Source organism: Glandiceps talaboti, chromosome 23, assembly GCF_964340395.1.
Source record: "Glandiceps talaboti chromosome 23, keGlaTala1.1, whole genome shotgun sequence".
NCBI classification, from domain to species: Eukaryota; Metazoa; Hemichordata; class Enteropneusta; family Spengelidae; genus Glandiceps; species Glandiceps talaboti.
This window is the reverse complement of record NC_135571.1, coordinates 53,702-75,807: the sequence shown is the minus strand read 5'-3', so window position 1 is coordinate 75,807 and position 22,106 is coordinate 53,702. Positions and strand designations below refer to the sequence as shown.

Here is a 22,106-nt window from a genome sequence, read left to right as displayed (position 1 = left end):
CCTTAATGGACCTTATACTGCTGCCATTCAGTAAATAGACTGATATGTTCACTAAAAGTAAGGCTTGTGTATATTACTCTTCTTCAATCTGTATTACTTACAAACATGATTTAGAAGAAATTAGACTAACCATAAAATGCAAGAAAGTGCCTGTGATATGCAAGAAATGGCTTCATTTTTATAACTTACCCTGAAGGTTGGGGGGGGGGGGGGGTCAAGATCAAAGATCAACGTCTGCAAAGAAATCTTGCACTGATAATAGGGGTAGACACTAGACTGGAGTCTCTATTTACTACAGTTTTTGTATTTTTTTATTACAAATATGGCCACCATTCAGTATTAAATAGAGATATGACCACCAACAGTAATACTTCTATATAATCAGTCAGCAAACATGATTTATAAGGAACTGATGCAGCTTATAAATACAAGAAAGTATCTGTGATATGCAAGAAATAGCTTGATTTACATATTAACTGACCATGAATGTCAAGGTCAAATGTCAAAATCGGCTGCTATTCAGTCAAATTTTATATTATGTAAACATCAATATCAAATATTTCATAACTATGCCCTAAGAAACGTGATTGGCCAATATACAAGAGTGAAACCCTTTGATTGGCCAATATACAAGAGTGAAACCCTTTGATTGGCCAATATACAAGAGTGAAACCCTTCGATTGTTTTGTCAGATTTGATACCAATTACCATCAGCCACTTCCATTCAGCAACTTTCTATCACACTAATTTATGTAATTTATGAGAATAACAATATTGAGGAAATTCACCTCATTTGCTGCCAATTTTGCAATTTTCTAGATTTCCTTCAAAAGCATTGTCTATGTTAGATTTAAGCATGTTCACTGAATAAAATGACTTTATTTTCTGAACATTTTCACTTTTATTACAGTATTTTGTTGCCTGTCAGACTTGTAATTCAATGACCTCTTCATGTCATGTTTGAATTGTGAACTCTGAACTTTGACACTATGGGAAATCCAAGACGGCAGCAAGTAGTAAAGAAAAAAATATAGAAATATGCATGGACTGTGAGTTTTCCATGATACACATACAAAGTCACTCTATACAATTGATACATGCAAACAGAACCCTGCCCTTTAAATATACAATACACACTTTATCAACCAAGATATTGTTTTCTACGCATCAGCATGGAAAGAACAGGGCAGATATTAAGCGACTTCATATAAAGACAATACAGTTTAATTTCACTACAACTGAAGTACTTACAATGATAATGAAATAGATCTGGTTTATATCAGAAAAAAACATTTCAGTGGAGATGTTCAACCTTTAAAGTGAACAAGTTTTACAAGCAGTGAGTATTGTATTGCAAATTTATCACTGATGTGTCTAACACTCGACTGCAAGACTTTTTTTTTATCTTTTCAACAAATCAGCCCTCAATACTAAAAGTTCACATTTGTATAATGATCTTATGGAGGGTTTGTTTAAATTCTTTCAAGCAGATATATTCAAACCTGATAGTGCTGTCTTCCCTCCAGTAGTTTAGAGGTGTTTTACACCTGTGTCACTAGTGAGTCAATATTCATCTCTTCCCCTATAAATGTGTGTTGTCATGGAAATAAGCAATACACTATACAGTATACACTGTTTACATAAAATCTCCTTATGTTTTTAACATATGCAGATAATACTATGATAAAGATTGCAATTTATCCATCTTTGAAATCTTTAATATGCATGTATAGCATAAAGAAGCCCAGAGACTTGGTTTGGTGTTACTAAAGCTCTCAGCGCTCTACACCAAACCAAACCAAACCAAACCAAACCAAACCATATGCACTTCAGAGCACAGAAATGAATCATGGATTTGAAATATAATTTCCAACAGCTGTGTTAAAATGTAAGTGGACCTGATATTGAGTCAGGCGCTTGTAATTGGGCATGTGGCATTGATTATACATTTTAAGTTTATATATAAGATCCACTTAGATCTTAGGACAGCTGTTGGTGGTAACTTCAAATTCAAAAAAATTCCTGTGCTTCGAACTGCATTATGCCTTAATAGCTTGTGTAGAGAGCAATTATAAGTAACACCAAGACAAGTCTCTGGTCTATAAGTATATATAAGGTACTTAAACCAAATAGCAAGATGTAATATTGACCTAGATGGTATACATGTATTATAAATGTACACATTGAGAAGATGTAAAACATCTCCAACTATCCCTATTGCAAAGGAGGTAACCTGTACTTTCAGGTCTTGTTGACCATACACTTGGTCAAAAAAATGATTCCGGACTAAACAGTGGCAAGGCTTCTTTATTCTGATCCTTACATCAAGAAATTTGCTGAAATTCAGGAAAAATGAATTTCAGATGCATACTGAAATCTGTTACTCTCTTGAACTGTGATGAATGTACAATGTACTTTACACATGCAGTAGAACAAGTAGTCTGTAAGGTACGCCATGATGGGGCACCCTCAAACATCAGGCAACCCCTAACACATCAGGAGGCCGGTGAGGGCGAAACGTCACGACGTATCTTACAGTCTATAGAACAAGACAATGATAATAAATCATGGCAAGATAATGCATGGTTTTTTCTCTCACTAATAAAAACAGAATGTTAGAAATGAGTACAAATCACAACATTTCTTTACCAACTTCCCTGGTCATGGAGTTTGCTGTTTTCCACCTTGTTTTTTGAACATGTGATAAGAACATAGAATTTAGTCCTAGATTGATTAAAACAATGAAATTATTTAATTATGAACAATTCACCACCCCCTTCATAATTAATGTAGACAGGAAATTCCTTCATTATAGTACACTTTCCACTCTTTCATAATGTAGATAGGAAATTCCTTCATTATGGTACACTTTCCACTCTTTCATAATGTAGATAGGAAATTCCTTCTCTATGGTACACTTTCCACTCTTTCATAATGTAGATAGGAAATTCCTTCATTATGGTACACTTTCCACTCTTTCATAATGTAGATAGGAAATTCCTTCTCTATGGTACACTTTCCACTCTTTCATAATGTAGATAGGAAATTCCTTCATTATGGTACACTTTCCACTCTTTCATAATGTAGATAGGAAATTCCTTCTCTATGGTACACTTTCCACTCTTTCATAATGTAGATTGGAAATTCCTTCATTATGGTACACTTTCCACTCTTTCATAATGTAGACAGGAAATTCCTTCTCTATGGTACACTTTCCCAACACTAATGAGGGAAGTGACATTGTGTCCTTCTCTTCATAATGTAAAAAATAGCACCACTGGCATTGTACCACAACTCATCGTCATACATGACCGCCCTCTATGGCGAGTCTTATCAGCCAATGCCGAAAGGGTATGGGTATTATTTTTCATTGCATCAGCCGTGAAAAAATGCTCTGGCTTGCAAGAATGACCACAACTGTACATTTTTTGAATGTTTATTTACTTGTATATTAATTCCTGTTGTTATCTTTGCAATATAAAATCACCATTGGTTGTTGCTATGGGGACGGTCTTGTTGCTAGGTATATTTGCATACATTTTTGAATGCTTACTCCCTTGCCTGGTATGTTACTTTCTTTACCATATACTTCATCTTTTGGCTGTTGCTATGGGTGTGGTCTTGTTAATAGGCATACTGCATACATTTCTGATGGTTTATTCATTTGTCTACACAGCCTTGTTTTTATCTTTGCAATTACATCATCATTTCATAATTGCTAAGGGGGGCATGGCCTTGTGCTAGCATATTTACATCCCTGCTGTTACCTATGCAATATGCTCAATCATTGTTGTTGCTATGTGTGGTATCTGAGTTGCTGGGTGACAATATGTAATTTAATATTAATTATCTACATTCACATCTCTGCACATACATACACACACAGAAATTACACCATGCATATAGCATTATTGAACTCTTAACTCTATATATTGTCGGTGCAAATCATGACTAATCTGTACATGTAGTCATCTCAGACACAAGAAAAAGCCCATGCTTGCCTTGTGCATATGCAGTAGTATCTATAGTACGTAATGGATATAGATAAGTTAAGAGGTCAGACTTCAGTCAATAGTTAACAGAACCTCAGAACAGTTGTGCTAAAACCTAGTGCCAAAATGTGAATGAATTCCAGCACACTTTTGTATTTCATTGGCAATCCTCACTCAAACTAGTTTTTAGGCAGTCAGTCTACTTTGCTCTGGTCAAAACAATATGTTGAATTTGTCTTGCATTGATTGTTGTGAGGTCATGAGTAGGCTAAACACATAAACAAACTTAATTGACATCTCCACTATGTGGGCTGGCAAATTCATTTCCTAAAGCCAATCACATCAATGCCTTCCCATTTGAAAATGTTTACTGACACAGACCAATCAGAATGCAAGGAACTTATAGCCAATTACAGCTATGGATAAATTAGTTGTTACTGGTCCCTGTATCAAATCTGATGTGGGACCAGAAACAAGTCTTGTGAGTGTCATGGATCACTGATCCTAAGGAATTCAATGATCATTTGCAGTGTTTTCCATGGCTATATGCAACTGTGTTATATTTTTATCTTCTTCACATTACATACTAAACATCAGCTAGAAACTAAACTGGATTGCATGTTCACTTGCCTATATTGAAAGGTCTGTTAATGATAAATAACAGACCAGAACCTACTGTAAAATGAGACAAATTTAATGTCTGAGTGAATGAGTACAAAATCTGCTTGAAACTTCCACTAGTTTTACATTTTAACAATAACCAAGTCACTATCTACTACATTCAATACAAAAACAAGCAGCATATAAATTCTATGTCATCCAGAAATTAGAAACATTTACTGATTTCTTCAATTTGAAAATGCAGGAACTACATTATGAAAGAGGGAGTTGATAAATGTTACTCTGTGCCTCTTCCCTGTTGTCACAAACCACATAGAAAACAGCAAATCTTCAGACCACATGATACTTCTCAGAGAACTTGACACAAAGTAACATTTATTTCAAAAAGACAAATTAAAAGTTTCAAAATTGGATAAAATTTGAAGTACAATTTTAATGCAGCATTTTTCTTATATTTGTAATTCTAAGCTAAAATTGTGCTCCTTTCAAAACTCTGTTCTCTTAAACCATAGTTAAATGTACATTTCAGAAACCTGGATTATCATATTTTTCTTCTTTTTCCCCCTTTTTTAAAATACATCCACTGCTATATCATATAATGTCAGCTACAGTAATTTATAACTCATGATTCCCCTACAATGCATAAATAGATTTTGCCAACAACTACAGGACAACAAGGTTATTCCATTCTGAAAGCTAGGATAGGGGTTTGTGTTGCAGCTACACTACCTCTGAAGACTCTGGACTCTTCTAAACTTGGGTACCTGGTCAAGTTGCCATAGTGACTATGATGATGATGATGTGCTTAAAACTCCTCCTAATGCTGTGCACAAAAAAGACACAATAACACAAGCATTACAACAATATGACCTATGAACTCTCCATCTCAAATAATGTGAACTATGACCTTCTGATCTAGAGCAATGTGAACTATACCCTTTCCATCTAGAACAATTTGAACAATGGAAGGTCTAAACTTTGATAAGCTTTCTTGTTTAGATTAGGACAGATTCATGTTACTGGTATGACGGTTCTCAAATCTGGAAATTGACAGATTCTCAATTCACAGAAATAACTTATTTTATGAATATCTGCAAAATCTCTACCACGATGTTTGTTTTATTTTCTGTAACTCATTTTGCTTTATTGCTAATACTCTAAGAGCCTGTCACAATTTTTGACACCTTTTAAAGTCAGTTCTGTTATAATCATCAATTATTGTTTTAATTCTTTTCATTAATATTCACGAAGTTTGTTCAGAATTTGATGACTTGATAAGTCTTGCTTATGAATTGCAATGTTTATTATCTAAATTTCCAAAACAAATCAGATCACTAGATTTCTGTGTCTAGATCGTTTAAGCTACCTTCTTACTGAAGAAGTGATATACTCTTTTTTTATTATTGTCATGACAACAGCACTCAGTTAAAAATATTACATCTTTACTCAAAATACATGTGTATGTCTGCCTAAACAATAACTATGATAAACTTTAGAAAATATATTATTTAGAATTAGCATAAAGAAAGACATGCTTGGTGTCGTTTTCAGTCAGCCTTTAAGAGAAAACAAAAGTTTTTGTTGGTGGTCAAATTGATGAAAAAAATGGCTGCACTTGTTTGTCATCACATAGTAAGTGATAGAGGGACAACCAAATTTTGTAGTCTAGGTTACCTAAACTCCTCGCCATCCCAAGGCAGTCAGGGGATACAGCGTCAAGGAATTGAATGAAAGAAGGTGACTGTCACAGAACTTGGATAGTAGTTTCTGATTGAATCAAAATGATTCCTAATTTTCATTTTTATCAACACTGTATATATTTAATACAAATCATGGTATAAACTTTTTGAAAATCATCTTTTGTCAGAAGATTAATTAAATTACTCTTCACAAGTGTTACCACCATGTGATTTTACGACAGAGGTCATGTTGTGGATAAACCGCTCCATTCAGCCAACTGATTCCATGTGATTTTACGACAGAGGTCATGTTAAGGGTCAACCGCTCCATTCAGCCAACTGATTCCATGTGATTTTATGACAGAGGTCATGTTAAGGGTCAACCGCTCCATTCAGCCAACGACAGAGGTCATGTTAAGGGTCAACCGCTCCATGCAGCCAACTGATTCCATGTGATTTTACGACAGAGGTCATGTTAAGGGTCAACCGCTCCATTCAGCCAACTGATTCCATGTGATTTTATGACAGAGGTCATGTTAAGGGTCAACCGCTCCATTCAGCCAACGACAGAGGTCATGTTAAGGGTCAACCGCTCCATGCAGCCAACTGATTCCATGTGATTTTACGACAGAGGTCATGTTAAGGGTCAACCGCTCCATTCAGCCAACTGATTCCATGTGATTTTACGACATAGGTCATGTTAAGGGTCAACCGCTCCATTCAGCCAACTGATTCCATGTGATTTTACGACAGAGGTCATGTTAAGGGTCAACCGCTCCATGCAGCCAACTGATTCCATGTGATTTTATGACAGAGGTCATGTTAAGGGTCAACTGCTCCATTCAGCCAACTGATTCCATGTGATTTTACGACAGAGGTCATGTTGTGGATAAACCACTCCATTCAGCCAACTGATTCCATGTGATTTTACTACAGAGTTCATGTTGTGGATCAACCGCTCCATTCAGCCAACTGATTCCATGTGATATTACGACAGAGGTCATGTTGTGGATCAACCGCTCCATTCAGCCAACTGATTCCATGTGATTTTACTACAGAGTTCATGTTGAGGGTCAACCACTCTGTGCAGCTTACTAGTTCCAATCACTGACACTGTATAGTTCCAGACCTCTGGGGGCAGTGGAAGCCAGGAGTCTGGGTAACCAAGGATACATATTTTGGCGCATCATAAAAAATTGTTGCGCATCAGTCACATCAGATTGGCATAGTGGGCATACAGATTTGTTATCATTTCAAAGATTTCATGCCTGTTATTATTACTCTCTATATTTCTAATAAAAACATTGCTTATTGCAGTGGCTAAGATTTCATTACATAGAGATTAAAGTTACCATGCTACGATCAGATTATTTTTAATATTTATCTAGACTGTTGACCTTGTTATGAAATACTGTGGAATCCTTTATCTTGAATATGAATCTATGCTGCTGTTTACAGGTAGACAAAATCTTTTTATGATCATTGAAGGTAAAAACTTCCTCAGTATAAACATTTGCTTACATGGCTATGTTTCAATCATGGGTGATCACATAAATGTTATCATATCAACGTAGCCATAAAGATTACCTAAAATAATTGTTTTGTTGTGGACAACCTCTTTTTCACATCTAAATATTAATTCTAATCTGAAGTGAGCTTGCAGGTTGTCATACATGTGTTCAGGTTTACTGAGATAGTTAATCTAACTTTGTTATTCATTTCTCATATGCAGATATTTCATGAACACAGCCAGCAACATTAACAGCTTAAGATTCACATTAATTTCAAAACTTATTGACAAAAGAACGAATTACGAGAAAAAGAAGGAATGAATGAATGCCTTGACAGAGGAAATGACTACAAAATGTTTTGAATCTTTACTAGCTTTGCACCTCAGTGGGCTTTTTCAAGAAGTTTTATTACACCTTTCAGGACATGATAGTTAAAATATGATATAAGTTCTGCACATTAAGTTTTGAACATATCCTTCCTATATTTGAAATGTTTTCCAAAACGGTCAATCATTAACTCTATTATTGCACATACCAGGTATGAGAAATATGCGATGAGTATTTCTAGGCAACCCATACAATGCATGTTAGTTTATATGTACTTCTAGACCACTGTACAATGCATGTTAGTTTATATGTACTTCTAGGCCACTGTACAATGCATGTTACTTTATATGTACTTCTAGGCCACTGTACAATGCATGTTAGTTTATATGTACTTCTAGACCACTGTACAATGCATGTTAGTTTATATGTACTTCTAGGCCACTGTACAATGCATGTTAGTTTATATGTACTTCTAGGCCACTGTACAATGCATGTTAGTTTATATGTACTTCTAGGCCATTGTACAATACATGTTAGTTTATATGTACTTCTAGGCCACTGTACAATGAGTATGACAAGGAAAGCTGACTTTTCTAGTTCACCATAAAATGTCTAAATGAAGCCATCATTAACATCACATAATTTTCTTTTGAACTTGTGTACGCTAAAGAGGTACAGCTTGGTATTTATGGGCCTTGTTTCTTTGATTTTGAAATATTGCTATACCAGTGAAATTACTAACAAGTTGAACATGTTCCACCATGTGAAAAACTGGTAGAACTTGACCAAGCATTTGCATATGAATTTGATATGAAATTCAAATTAGGTAAGATGTTGAGAGGTAAATAAGGATAACAAAGGTCTTGTGTATTATTGAAAAAGAAGGAATCATGTATAAGCCTTTATACTAGAACACTGGGTGATTTGTGGTAACAAACATTTAGTATCTGTCAAATTTATCAGATGAGATGATTGACAATAATTTTTTCTCACTTTGATGAATGATGCAGCTTCACTTAAATATCTCACAGTCATTGTCATTATTAATTAGTAACCTCCTCTACCCCACAATCAATCGTACAGTTGGTATGACCCATTCTGATGGGTCATTCCATGTATTTGGGTAGGTAAGGCTAGAAACTAATCTATTAGATTCTATGAATGATGGTAAATGAGTTAATCTGAGAGTGTGCTTCCATCAGAGTTCTCCTGTTATAAATAAATATATAACTGATACAATCTCACTCTCAGTTTTACTCCTAAGATGAAAATATTCAATAAAAACGTATCTATCTTAAGATAAAAGTTCTTTAATATTTAGATAAATGGTAATATATGTATATTTTTAATTATACTATAAAAACCAATAACTATATTTTATACAATTGATAATAACAGAAATAAATATATGAAACTTTTCTTCGGACATTAGGCAATTATATTTTCTTATCTATTTTCCTCAAGGACACAGTACACATAAGAATGTACTTAAGAATTCGATTTAAACTTGGAAACTGTTCATCTTTGGTAAAAAGACATTATAGAGAATATTATGATTATTTTCCCCGAAAAATGATGAGAAGACATCATAAATAGACAACACTGTGGACAAAATATGATAGATGTATGTGGTTTTACTAAGTGACACTACAAAAAAAGATGATATATGTGTTTTCACTGTGACACTGTGAAAAATATAACAGTATGTGTTTTCACTGTGACACTGAAAAATATAACAGTATGTGTTTTCACTGTGACACTGAAAAATATAACTATGTGTTTTCACTGTGACACGGTGAAAATATAACAGTATGTGTTTTCACTGTGACACTGTGAAAAATATAACAGTATGTGTTTTCACTGTGACACTGTGAAAAATATAACAGTATGTGCTTTCACTGTGACACTGTGAACAAATACTGAACAACATATGTAATAAGTGTGTTTTCACTGTGACACTGAAAAAATTTGACATGAATTATGTGTTTTCACTTTGACACTGCAAAACTTATGGCACATGTTGTGTTTTCACACATTGCGAAAATATGACAGGTGTATAATGTTTTCACTGTGATACTTTGAATAAAATGACAAGCATATAATGTGTTTCCACTGTGACTGACTGATATAGCCGCCTGCAGCCTCAGTTTACACAACAAAAACTAAGAAAAGCCAGGGTTAAAGTTTGTTTTCATTTCTCTTTTGAACGCAAGAAGAATTCTGACTACAGAAGATATGATGTTGACTGGATGTACTCTTAATTCCGGTTGGCACATGTTGAATAATATTATGGTCTAGGTACCTCTTGAAGCTATGAATAGAAACATCACCAACCCTGCACCAAACCAGGCATATTTGCATACTGTCTCCACTATGTCATTCACAGTCTCTCGTGCCCTCTGCGCTGCTTTTTCTTCATCAAAAAATTCCATGAAACCATCCTGTGGAAAAAAAACATTTTAAAAAATTTCACTTTCTGAACTCTTAAACCATACTTAAGATATCATTACACAACAGAACCACTTCTATAACCCCACTTCAGATATCATTACAGTACAGAACCACTTCTATAACCCCACTTCAGATATCATTACAGTACAGAACCACTTCTATAACCCCACTTCAGATATCATTACAGTACAGAACCACTTCTATAACCCCACTTCAGATATCATTACAGTACAGACCCACTTCCATAACCCCACTTCAGATATCATTACAGTACAGAACCACTTCTATAACCCCACTTCAGATATCATTACAGTACAGAACCACTTCTATAACCCCACTTCAGATATCATTACAGTACAGAACCACTTCTATAACCCCACTTCAGATATCATTACAGTACAGAACCACTTCTATAACCCCACTTCAGATATCATTACAGTACAGAACCATTCCACAACCCCACTTCAGATATCATTACAGTACAGAACCACTTCTATAACCCCACTTCAGATATCATTACAGTACAGAACCACTTCTATAACCCCACTTCAGATATCATTACAGTACAGAACCACTTCTATAACCCCACTTCGGATATCATTACAGTACAGAACCACTTCTATAACCCCACTTCAGATATCATTACAGTACAGAACCACTTCTATAACCCCACTTGAGATATCATTACAGTACAGAACCACTTCCATAACCCCACTTCAGATATCATTACAGTACAGAACCACTTCCATAACCCCACTTCAGATATCATTACAGTACAGAACCACTTCTATAACCCCACTTCAGATATCATTACAGTACAGAACTACTTCTATAACCCCACTTCAGATATCATTACAGTACAGAACCACTTCTATAACCCCACTTCAGATATCATTACAGTACAGAACCACTTCCATAACCCCACTTCAGATATCATTACAGTACAGAACCACTTCTATAACCCCACATCAGATATCATTACAGTACAGAACCACTTCTATAACCCCACTTCAGATATCATTACAGTACAGAACCACTTCTATAACCCCATTTCAGATATCATTACAGTACAGACCCACTTCTATAACCCCACTTCAGATATCATTGCAGTACAGAACCACTTCCATAACCCCACTTCAGATATCATTGCAGTACAGAACCACTTCTATAACCCCACTTCAGATATCATTACAGTACAGACCCACTTCTATAACCCCACTTCAGATATCATTACAGTACAGAACCACTTCCATAACCCCACTTCAGATATCATTGCAGTACAGAACCACTTCTATAACCCCACTTCAGATATCATTACAGTACAGAACCACTTCCATAACCCCACTTCAGATATCATTGCAGTACAGAACTACTTCAGTCTATAACCCCACTTCAGATATCATTACAGTACAGAACCACTTCTATAACCCCACTTCAGATATCATTACAGTACAGAACCACTTCTATAACCCCACTTCAGATATCATTACAGTACAGAACCACTTCCATAACCCCACTTCAGATATCATTGCAGTACAGAACTACTTCTATAACCCCACTTCAGATATCATTACAGTACAGAACCACTTCTATAACCCCACTTCAGATATCATTACAGTACAGAACCACTTCCATAACCCCACTTCAGATATCATTACAGTACAGAACTACTTCTATAACCCCACTTCAGATATCATTGCAGTACAGAACCACTTCCATAACGCCACTTCAGATATCATTACAGTACAGAACCACTTCTATAACCCCACTTCAGATATCATTACAGTACAGAACCACTTCTATAACCCCACTTCAGATATCATTACAGTACAGAACCACTTCCATAACCCCACTTCAGATATCATTACAGTACAGAACCACTTCTATAACCCCACTTCAGATATCATTACAGTACAGAACCACTTCTATAACCCCCCTTCAGATATCATTACAGTACAGACCCACTTCTATAACCCCACTTCAGATATCATTACAGTACAGAACCACTTCTATAATCCCACTTCAGATATCATTACAGTACAGAACCACTTCCATAACCCCACTTCAGATATCATTACAGTACAGAACCACTTCTATAACCCCACTTCAGATATCATTAAAGTACAGAACCACTTGTATAACCCCACTTCAGATATCATTACAGTACAGAACCACTTCTATAACCCCACTTCAGATATCATTACAGTACAGAACCACTTCTATAACCCCACTTCAGATCATTACAGTACAGAACCACTTCTATAACCCCACATCAGATATCATTACAGTACAGAACCACTTCTATAACCCCACTTCAGATATCATTGCAGTACAGAACTACTTCCATAACCCCACTTCAGATATCATTACAGTACAGAACCACTTCTATAACCCCACTTCAGATATCATTACAGTACAGAACCACTTCCATAACCCCACTTCAGATCATTACAGTACAGAACCACTTCTATAACCCCACTTCAGATATCATTACAGTACAGAACCACTTCTATAACCCCACTTCAGATATCATTACAGTACAGAACCACTTCCATAACCCCACTTCAGATATCATTACAGTACAGAACCACTTCTATAACCCCACTTCAGATATCATTACAGTACAGAACCACTTCTATAACCCCACTTCAGATATCGTTACAGTACAGAACCACTTCTATAACCCCACTTCAGATATCATTACAGTACAGAACCACTTCTATAACCCCACTTCAGATATCATTACAGTACAGAACCACTTCTATAACCCCACTTCAGATATCATTACAGTACAGAACCACTTCTATAACCCCACTTCAGATATCATTACAGTACAGAACCACTTCTATAACCCCACTTCAGATATCATTACAGTACAGAACCACTTCTATAACCCCACTTCAGACATCATTACAGTACAGAACTACTTCTATAACCACACTTCAGATATCATTACAGTACAGAACTACTTCTAAAACCCCACTTCAGATATCACTACAGTACAGAACCACTTCTATAACCCCACTTCAGATATCATTACAGTACAGAACCACTTCCATAACCCCACTTCAGATATCATTACAGTACAGAACCACTTCTATAACCCCACTTCAGATATCATTACAGTACAGAACCACTTCCATAACCCCACTTCAGATATCATTACAGTACAGAACCACTTCCATAACCCCACTTCAGATATCATTACAGTACAGAACCACTTCCATAACCCCACTTCAGATATCATTACAGTACAGACCCACTTCCATAACCCCACTTCAGATATCATTACAGTACAGAACCACTTCCATAACCCCACTTCAGATCATTACAGTACAGAACCACTTCCATAACCCCACTTCAGATATCATTACAGTACAGAACCACTTCTATAACCCCACTTCAGATATCATTACAGTACAGAACCACTTCTATAACCCCACTTCAGATATCATTACAGTACAGAACCACTTCTATAACCCCACTTCAGATATCATTACAGTACAGAACCACTTCTATAACCCCACTTCAGATATCATTGCAGTACATAAGAGAACATAATAACTATTTTAATTATACATTATTTTCATACAGCCTTCAGTCATTGGCTATTTACTCAGGCACTAGTAGACATCATATTACTACTCATGCTGTTGTGTACTTTCAGCTTGAGAAATAGTTGCTGCATAATGACCCTCAGGATAACAGACATCTACTAGTGCCCTCAGTCATAGCCAGGCAATATGTAAATAATATGTCTTACCCATCGTCCATGTTGATTCATCCAGTCTTTCAGTTTATGGTTGATATATCTTGATGTCCAGCCTACTACACTAGCTACAAAGTCGTCCATGTTGTGCAGTGCACAGTACACCGACAATCTACCGCTGAATGTTATAAGAGCTGCTATCCTTCCCCATGTAATGCCTGTTAAAATATAATACATATAGTAAATAATAAAATACTGCCAATGGCAATGTGCACAACTGAAATCCAATGTCTGACATATGAATGCAACAGTGAGAGAAATAGAAATGATACCTTCTCCTACATGATACCAGGGAGAATATGTTTCTTAGGAAAAGCCCCTCTTAGTGATAAATTTCATTCTGTACCAACCATACAGCAGTACAGTGTTAAGATCTAATTTGAATATTACCAGAGAAGGTACTTACATTACAGATTTATGGCCAATGTAATACCACCTGAATTAGCATTCCAATTTATGCACAAAATACTAACCTCCATCAGCACCACCACCGTCACGAAATAGTTCATCTGCTAAATCTTTAAATTTTGCATATGCTGTTGTGGGTCTTAAATCTAATTGGTCACAGCAGTGGGCAAAAAATTGTGGACTGTTGTTCTCAAGCTCTTGACCTGTTAGGATAAATATCAAATGAAAGAGCAAAATTAGAGTAATACAATGTATTTATACTTCATGCCAGTCACATACACATAATGAATCCAATTGCACTAAAAATATGCGACTTATTCCAGTGCAAATGGATTCATTATGTGTATGTGACTGGCAATACAGTAACTGTAGTATTTCACTGATAGGGCAACATATTTTTTGCTCAATGATACTTTTGTACATCAATTTAACTCTGTACTAACCAATAAATGGAGCTCCACACACAGCAGGATTCCCTAAAAAGTAGTACCTAATCACATGACACCAACAAGTGACATGCTATTCTTTATCAGTGCAGTAAAAAACAGGCTTCTGTTGAGATGTTGATATATACATTGTAGACGTGATAGCTTCAATTGTTATACTAGTCACTACCATAAATGTTTACTTTTAATATAGTTTGAGCAAGAACTACATCCCAATAGTGAATTACACATCTATAATTGTTTATTTACTGACTTCCATAAATGTTTACTTTTATATAGTTTGAGCAAGAACTACATCCCAATAGTGAATTACACATCTATATTTGTTTATTTACTGACTTCCATAAATGTTTACTTTTATATAGTTTGAGCAAGAACTACATCCCAATAGTGAATTACACATCTATAATTGTTTATTTACTGATTAGTATTTGTGTCAAAATGTTACCCTGTTTGTGGTGTATTTTGATTTATGAAAACACATTAGCTTAGAACAGCAAAATATCAATGGACAGACTGTGTACAGATAAATCAGGATGTGATAAATATGTATGTCATGTATTGTTGTGATCTTTTTAAGATAACAAGATGATAGTATGGTGACATTTGAGTCTTGATAGTTGGCAAGATTGGAAATGTAGCTGATATTTCTAGTTAAGACCACAGGGAACAGGACAAATAATCCGACTAATGGAGGTAAGGATCAGTGGATGTTTACACTCACGGCTAGGCTTAATGCGTTAATTGGGCAAATAACTAGTGAGTTTGTTCTTGAATTAGTAAGCTACTAATTAATGCAAAGCTGATAAACTCCGATAAGACATTGATATCAGGTAGGAAATAGAAAGAAAAAAACAGTGAGAGGAAACAGTATTAAAACTTTATTTGAAATATACAAAAAATAATACTAGAAATCTGGAAAATCGTGAGAGAACAAAACTGATTATTTGTCCTGTTCCCTGTGTTAAGACGTACAGACATTATCGCAGACCTCTGGGATCAAGTGGCACTATGGCTAATGACAACACGGCTTGAATTTAGCAGTAGTTCACAACACATAGATGACTACCAAATCAATATGGTGGTGGACTGTTACACCAACGGAAATCAACAACAAACATACATTACTTGAAAATAAGCCCAAGTCCAGGTCATAAAAACTAATAGCCATACATTCTATATACATGTACATGTAGCCTACCAAACATGGTAGCCCCGTTAGACAAATGAAAATGAACAGCAAACATTCAAGATTGGATATTAGCAGAAGTCCTGGACACACATACATGTAGACCACCAAATAGTCCAAAGCACATTCCATAGCACTAAATATCTTAGATAAATACTAAAATAGAAATGTACATAGCTTAAAAGTTAGAAGTAGTCCAAGACACATCAGGGCTCGAAATTTGTTTTTTTCTTGGTGGCCCAGGTGGGCTACCATCATTTAAATTTGGTAGCCCGAGAGCAGTGACTGGTAGCCCATATGCATGCATTCCTAAATTAATGGTGTTTGTGTATATATGTACCTATATGATGTATTGAATTCAATGATTGATTGAATAACTTGAGAGGTCACGCGTGAATAACTTGAGAGGTCACGTTAACGCGTTATGTGTGTGTATTTCACGCCATATTTGACATTGGGGATGCAATTTTTTGCATGTATGTGTCTCTGGGGACGTGTCATAAAAGAGGGGACTTATGAGGCTTACTAATTACTGTTAGCAAACAACGTACGGTTATCATTGCAATAAAGAGTAAAACATCTAGTCGCAGTTCTTACTTGTAACTATTAGCTAAATCTCTTGGTGCAGTGTGACCTGTAAAATTTGAATACGATTCAACGTATGGAAAACGTATAAACAGTTTCATAAGCCCCATGGCCATTTCCTGATGTGGAGACTACGTCTTGGGTAGTTTAGAAACTATGTGCTGTTATCATTATCTATCCACGTGATTGGTTACTTATTAACAGATGGGTTAGACAGGTTTTGTATCAATACATGACGGCCATTATGGCAAAGCCCCTTCCATTCATGGGGGAAGAGATAATCAAACAGAGTCTAAGACCACATCGGCAGACAGTCCATGCTGAAAACTTCACTGAGATAAATTCAAACCATCACGTCACCATTTCATTCTCACTAAAACTTCAACTTTCTTTTGAGCTTTGCTACTACTACTAGATCGAATGCATTACGTGAATTTTACCATTCACCACTGCATGCTCTCTGGGGTTGCGTGAGCGTGGTTTACACATGGAATGTTTTAGGCATCGTTCAAGAATAAACGAATCTGCAGGACAGGTGTATACCAAGTTATCAGTTCTCATCAGCAGCATAAGGTTTTATCAAACACCAATACAACTGTGTCTCTGTCAAGTTGAAAGTTAAAGCTGTCATTCATGTGATGGAATTTAGTTCCTGCAGTGCTGTACCGAGAGTGTACTGTACTCCGACTCCGAGAAGAGCCAGAAGGGTCCGGGCCGGAGAGCATATTTCCAGAGAGTGATTACCATGGAAAATTGAAAGTACAGAAGTACTCCAGGACACATAGACTACTAAACAAATGTATCTAGACTATCAAACTAGCAGGACATGTACTCCAGAACACATAGACTTCTAAACAAATGTATCAAGACTACCAAACTAGCAGGACGTGTACTCCAGGACACATAGACTACTAAACAAATGTATCTAGACTACCAAACTAGCAGGACATGTACTCCAGAACACATAGACTACTAAACAAATGTATCTAGACTACCAAACTAGCAGGACATGTACTCCAGGACACATAGACTACTAAACAAATGTATCAAGACTACCAAACTAGCAGGACATGTACTCCAGGACACATAGACTACTAAACAAATGTATCAAGACTACCAAACTAGCAGGACATGTACTCCAGGACACATAGACTACTAAACAAATGTATCTAGACTACCAAACTAGCAGGACATGTACTCCAGGACACATAGACTACTAAACAAATGTATCAAGACAACCAAACTAGCAGGACATGTACTCCAGGACACATAGACTACTAATAATAAATGTATCAAGGCTACCAAACTAGCAGGACATGTACTTCAGGACACATAGACTACTAAACAAATGTATCTAGACTACCAAACTAGCAGGACATGTACTCCAGGACACATAGACTACTAAACAAATGTATCTAGACTACCAAACTAGCAGGACATGTACTCCAGGACACATAGACTATTAAACAAATGTATCTAGACTACCAAACTAGCAGGACATGTACTCCAGGACACATAGACTATTAAACAAATGTATCTAGACTACCAAACTAGCAAAACATGTACTCCAGGACACATAGACTACTAATCAAATGTATCTAGACTACCAAATTAGCAGTAGTCCAGGTCACATGGACTACTAAACATTGTATCTAGACTACCAAATTAGCAGTAGTCTAGGACACATAGACTACTAAACCTGGTATCTAGACTATCAAATAAGCAGTAGTCCAGGGCACATGGACTACTAAACATTGTATCTACAATGTAGACTACTAAATTAGCAGTAGTCCAAGACTCAGCCTAGGAAGTTACCGGAAATGACTGCCATCTGCAGGTGATAAATGGTCCAATGCAGGTGAATTTCTCTAAATACCTGCCATTCAGCAGGTGACATTTTAAATTCACTGGCATTTGAAAGGTGAAATTTCAACTTTAGCTGCATTTGACAGACAAATTTTGAAGCCAACTTGCATATTGACTATTTTCATGATAACAGGAATCTTTTTACTTACATTAATATGAACATTGTCTGAACATTCTCATTCAACAACACTGATGATTGGATTATTTATATTCTACAGATAAACATTGAATTTGTGACAATAAATGTTGATGAGAATTAAAGTTTGCTATTATTATATATCATTTACTTTTTAGGAGCATTTTGCTTCCAAAATTTTAAACGTAAGGAGCAAATTGATCCTAAAAAATCTTGCTCAGAGTTAACTCAGCCTGAGCTGAAGACACATGTACATGAAGACTTTGAAAAAGTGTAGTCCAAGACACATGTACATGACTTTGAAAAAGTGTAGTCCAAGACACATGTACATGAAGACTTTGAAAAAGTGTAGTCCAAGACACATGTACATGAAGACTTTGAAAAAGTGTAGTCCAAGACACATGTACATGAAGACTTTGAAAAAGTGTAGTCCAAGACACATGTACATGAAGACTTTGAAAAAGTGTAGTCCAAGACACATGTACATGAAGACTTTGAAAAAGTGTAGTCCAAGACACATGTACATGAAGACTTTGAAAAAGTGTAGTCCAAGACACATGTACATAAAGACTGTGAAAAAGTGTAGTCCAAGACACATGTACATGAAGACTTTGAAAAAGTGTAGTCCAAGACACATGTACATGAAGACTTTGAAAAAGTGTAGTCTAAGACACATGTACATGACTTTGAAAAAGTGTAGTCCAAGACACATGTACATGAAGACTTTGAAAAAGTGTAGTCCAAGACACATGTACATGAAGACTTTGAAAAAGTGTAGTCCAAGACACATGTACATGACTTTGAAAAAGTGTAGTCCAAGACACATGTACATGAAGACTTTGAAAAAGTGTAGTCCAAGACACATGTACATGAAGACTTTGAAAAAGTGTAGTCCAAGACACATGTACATGAAGACTTTGAAAAAGTGTAGTCCAAGACACATGTACATGACTTTGAAAAAGTGTAGTCCAAGACACATGTACATGAAGACTTTGAAAAAGTGTAGTCCAAGACACATGTACATAAAGACTGTGAAAAAGTGTAGTCCAAGACACATGTACATGACTTTGAAAAAGTGTAGTCCAAGACACATGTACATGAAGACTGTGAAAAAGTGTAGTCCAAGACACATGTACATGAAGACTTTGAAAAAGTGTAGTCCAAGACACATGTACATGAAGACTTTGAAAAAGTGTAGTCCAAGACACATGTACATGAAGACTTTGAAAAAGTGTAGTCCAAGACACATGTACATGAAGACTTTGAAAAAGTGTAGTCCAAGACACATGTACATGAAGACTTTGAAAAAGTGTAGTCCAAGACACATGTACATAAAGACTGTGAAAAAGTGTAGTCCAAGACACATGTACATGAAGACTTTGAAAAAGTGTAGTCCAAGACACATGTACATGAAGACTTTGAAAAAGTGTAGTCCAAGACACATGTACATGAAGACTTTGAAAAAGTGTAGTCCAAGACACATGTACATGAAGACTTTGAAAAAGTCCAAGACACATACATTTAAAGTAAATATGTATCAGGGCTACTACATTAGCAGTAGTCCAAGACACATACATGTAGACTTCGAAAAACTGTATCAAGACTACCAAATTTAGGAGGTGATAAATCACTGGAAATTAATAGAAACTTGTAGTTGAAACAGTTCACTTGAATTAAATCTGACCAACCATAAATTTTCTTGGTAAGAACGCCCCTTGTATTATTTGTTCTATCATACTACATGTACATACACAATATTTATGGATAAACTACCAGTGTTATGTAACAATGTCATTGCCTTTAATGTAGTACTGCTTTATTGTATTCATTGTCTATTGAATCTTTGGGCCCATGGCCTCCAAATACGGAATAAATAGACCTACATTTTTTTTGTACTTAATGACTCTTAGACCTGAAATAGAGTAGTAACTTACAAAAATACAAGAATATCTTCCAAGTGGTCATCACCTCAGGGTACCACCCCAGAGGCAGTACCAGTGGCCAGCTCTGGTAGGGGTGTGTAGCCAGTGCTTGTATCCCCAAGCCCCATTTTAGACCCACTTTGATCAAAAATTCATACCCCATTTTAGACCATTACAGGTTTCTAAAAGATGGTTTTACATTTTCCTTAGGAGGCAAAATTTGGGGGCAATTAATGGCAGTTATGATCTGGAAAAGGACGTTGGAACACATTTTAGACCAAGCCAAATAACAAATAATGCAAAGTGCACCCCTTTTTAGACTCTTCAGTATGAAAAAACAGACCCCATTTTAGACCAAAGGGCAAGAAAACACACCCCAAAGGATGGCACATATACATATTCTCAAATGAGGGAGTAGGCCCCCACCCCCACCCGGTGGTACCACATACACGTACAAACAGGTTTAAATTTAGTTTCATGCCATGATCAATTCAACTCGTCAATAACATGTAATCACTGCTAAATACTTATTTGTATATATTATAATCTCTACTTTTCACACATTTATTGTGTAAATGTAAAGTATGTAGTTCCTGTCAATGCAAAAGAAATTTCCTGTGTTTCATAACGATTAAAGAAATTATTATTATGAGAAGGGAAGGGGCTAAATACATGTATTATATAATGATAACAATCGCACAGTTAAAAGGAATGTAAAAGTACAAAAGAAATACCATCAGATTTATGTCACTGTCAGAAAAAAGAACTCATGCTAGATATATTTGCTCACTATTCTTCACCTTTTCAGTACTTTTAAAAACATTGGAAATGATTCAATTCAAGATTGAAGGTGTGGTTGTAGGATAGAGTCTGTCGTCAAGAATAGTTGCTATAGCAATAGGTGTTGGAGAGAGCACATCTTTATTTTTGAAGAATGGAATGGAAGAATGTACTGAATTGAAGAAAATATTGTCCACGTGCATGTGCTCTAGTTTACTCCTTTAACTCCCTAGCTTCATAGAAAAAAAGTTTACCACGGCACCTTAGTCCATGTTCATACATATGCACGTGGATGATATAAATTTTTGATTGAAAAGAAAATGATTTTGCTAAAAGTTGGAGCAGCAGCAACTTAGACAACTACATATGTTTCTGGAGTGAATTCAAACTGATTTAAAAATTTTAAAGATTGTTTGACATCCCC

General features: G+C 35.8%; 1 protein-coding gene across 1 annotated transcript in view; it reads right to left on the bottom strand.

The window, feature by feature from the left end:
• Positions 1 to 329: 329 nt before the first annotated feature.
• The window catches only part of LOC144452898 (anti-apoptotic protein NR13-like), a 37,320-nt gene continuing 15,543 nt past the window's right edge, over positions 330 to 22,106 (bottom strand). The window contains exons 4-7 of the mRNA XM_078144101.1: positions 14,824 to 14,961; positions 14,345 to 14,508; positions 10,433 to 10,571; positions 330 to 5,436 (exon numbers count right to left, since the gene is read on the bottom strand). Coding sequence (XP_078000227.1) covers positions 5,399 to 5,436; positions 10,433 to 10,571; positions 14,345 to 14,508; positions 14,824 to 14,961 — 479 coding nt within the window. The 3' untranslated portion in view covers positions 330 to 5,398. The remainder of the gene's footprint in view (positions 5,437 to 10,432; positions 10,572 to 14,344; positions 14,509 to 14,823; positions 14,962 to 22,106) is intronic.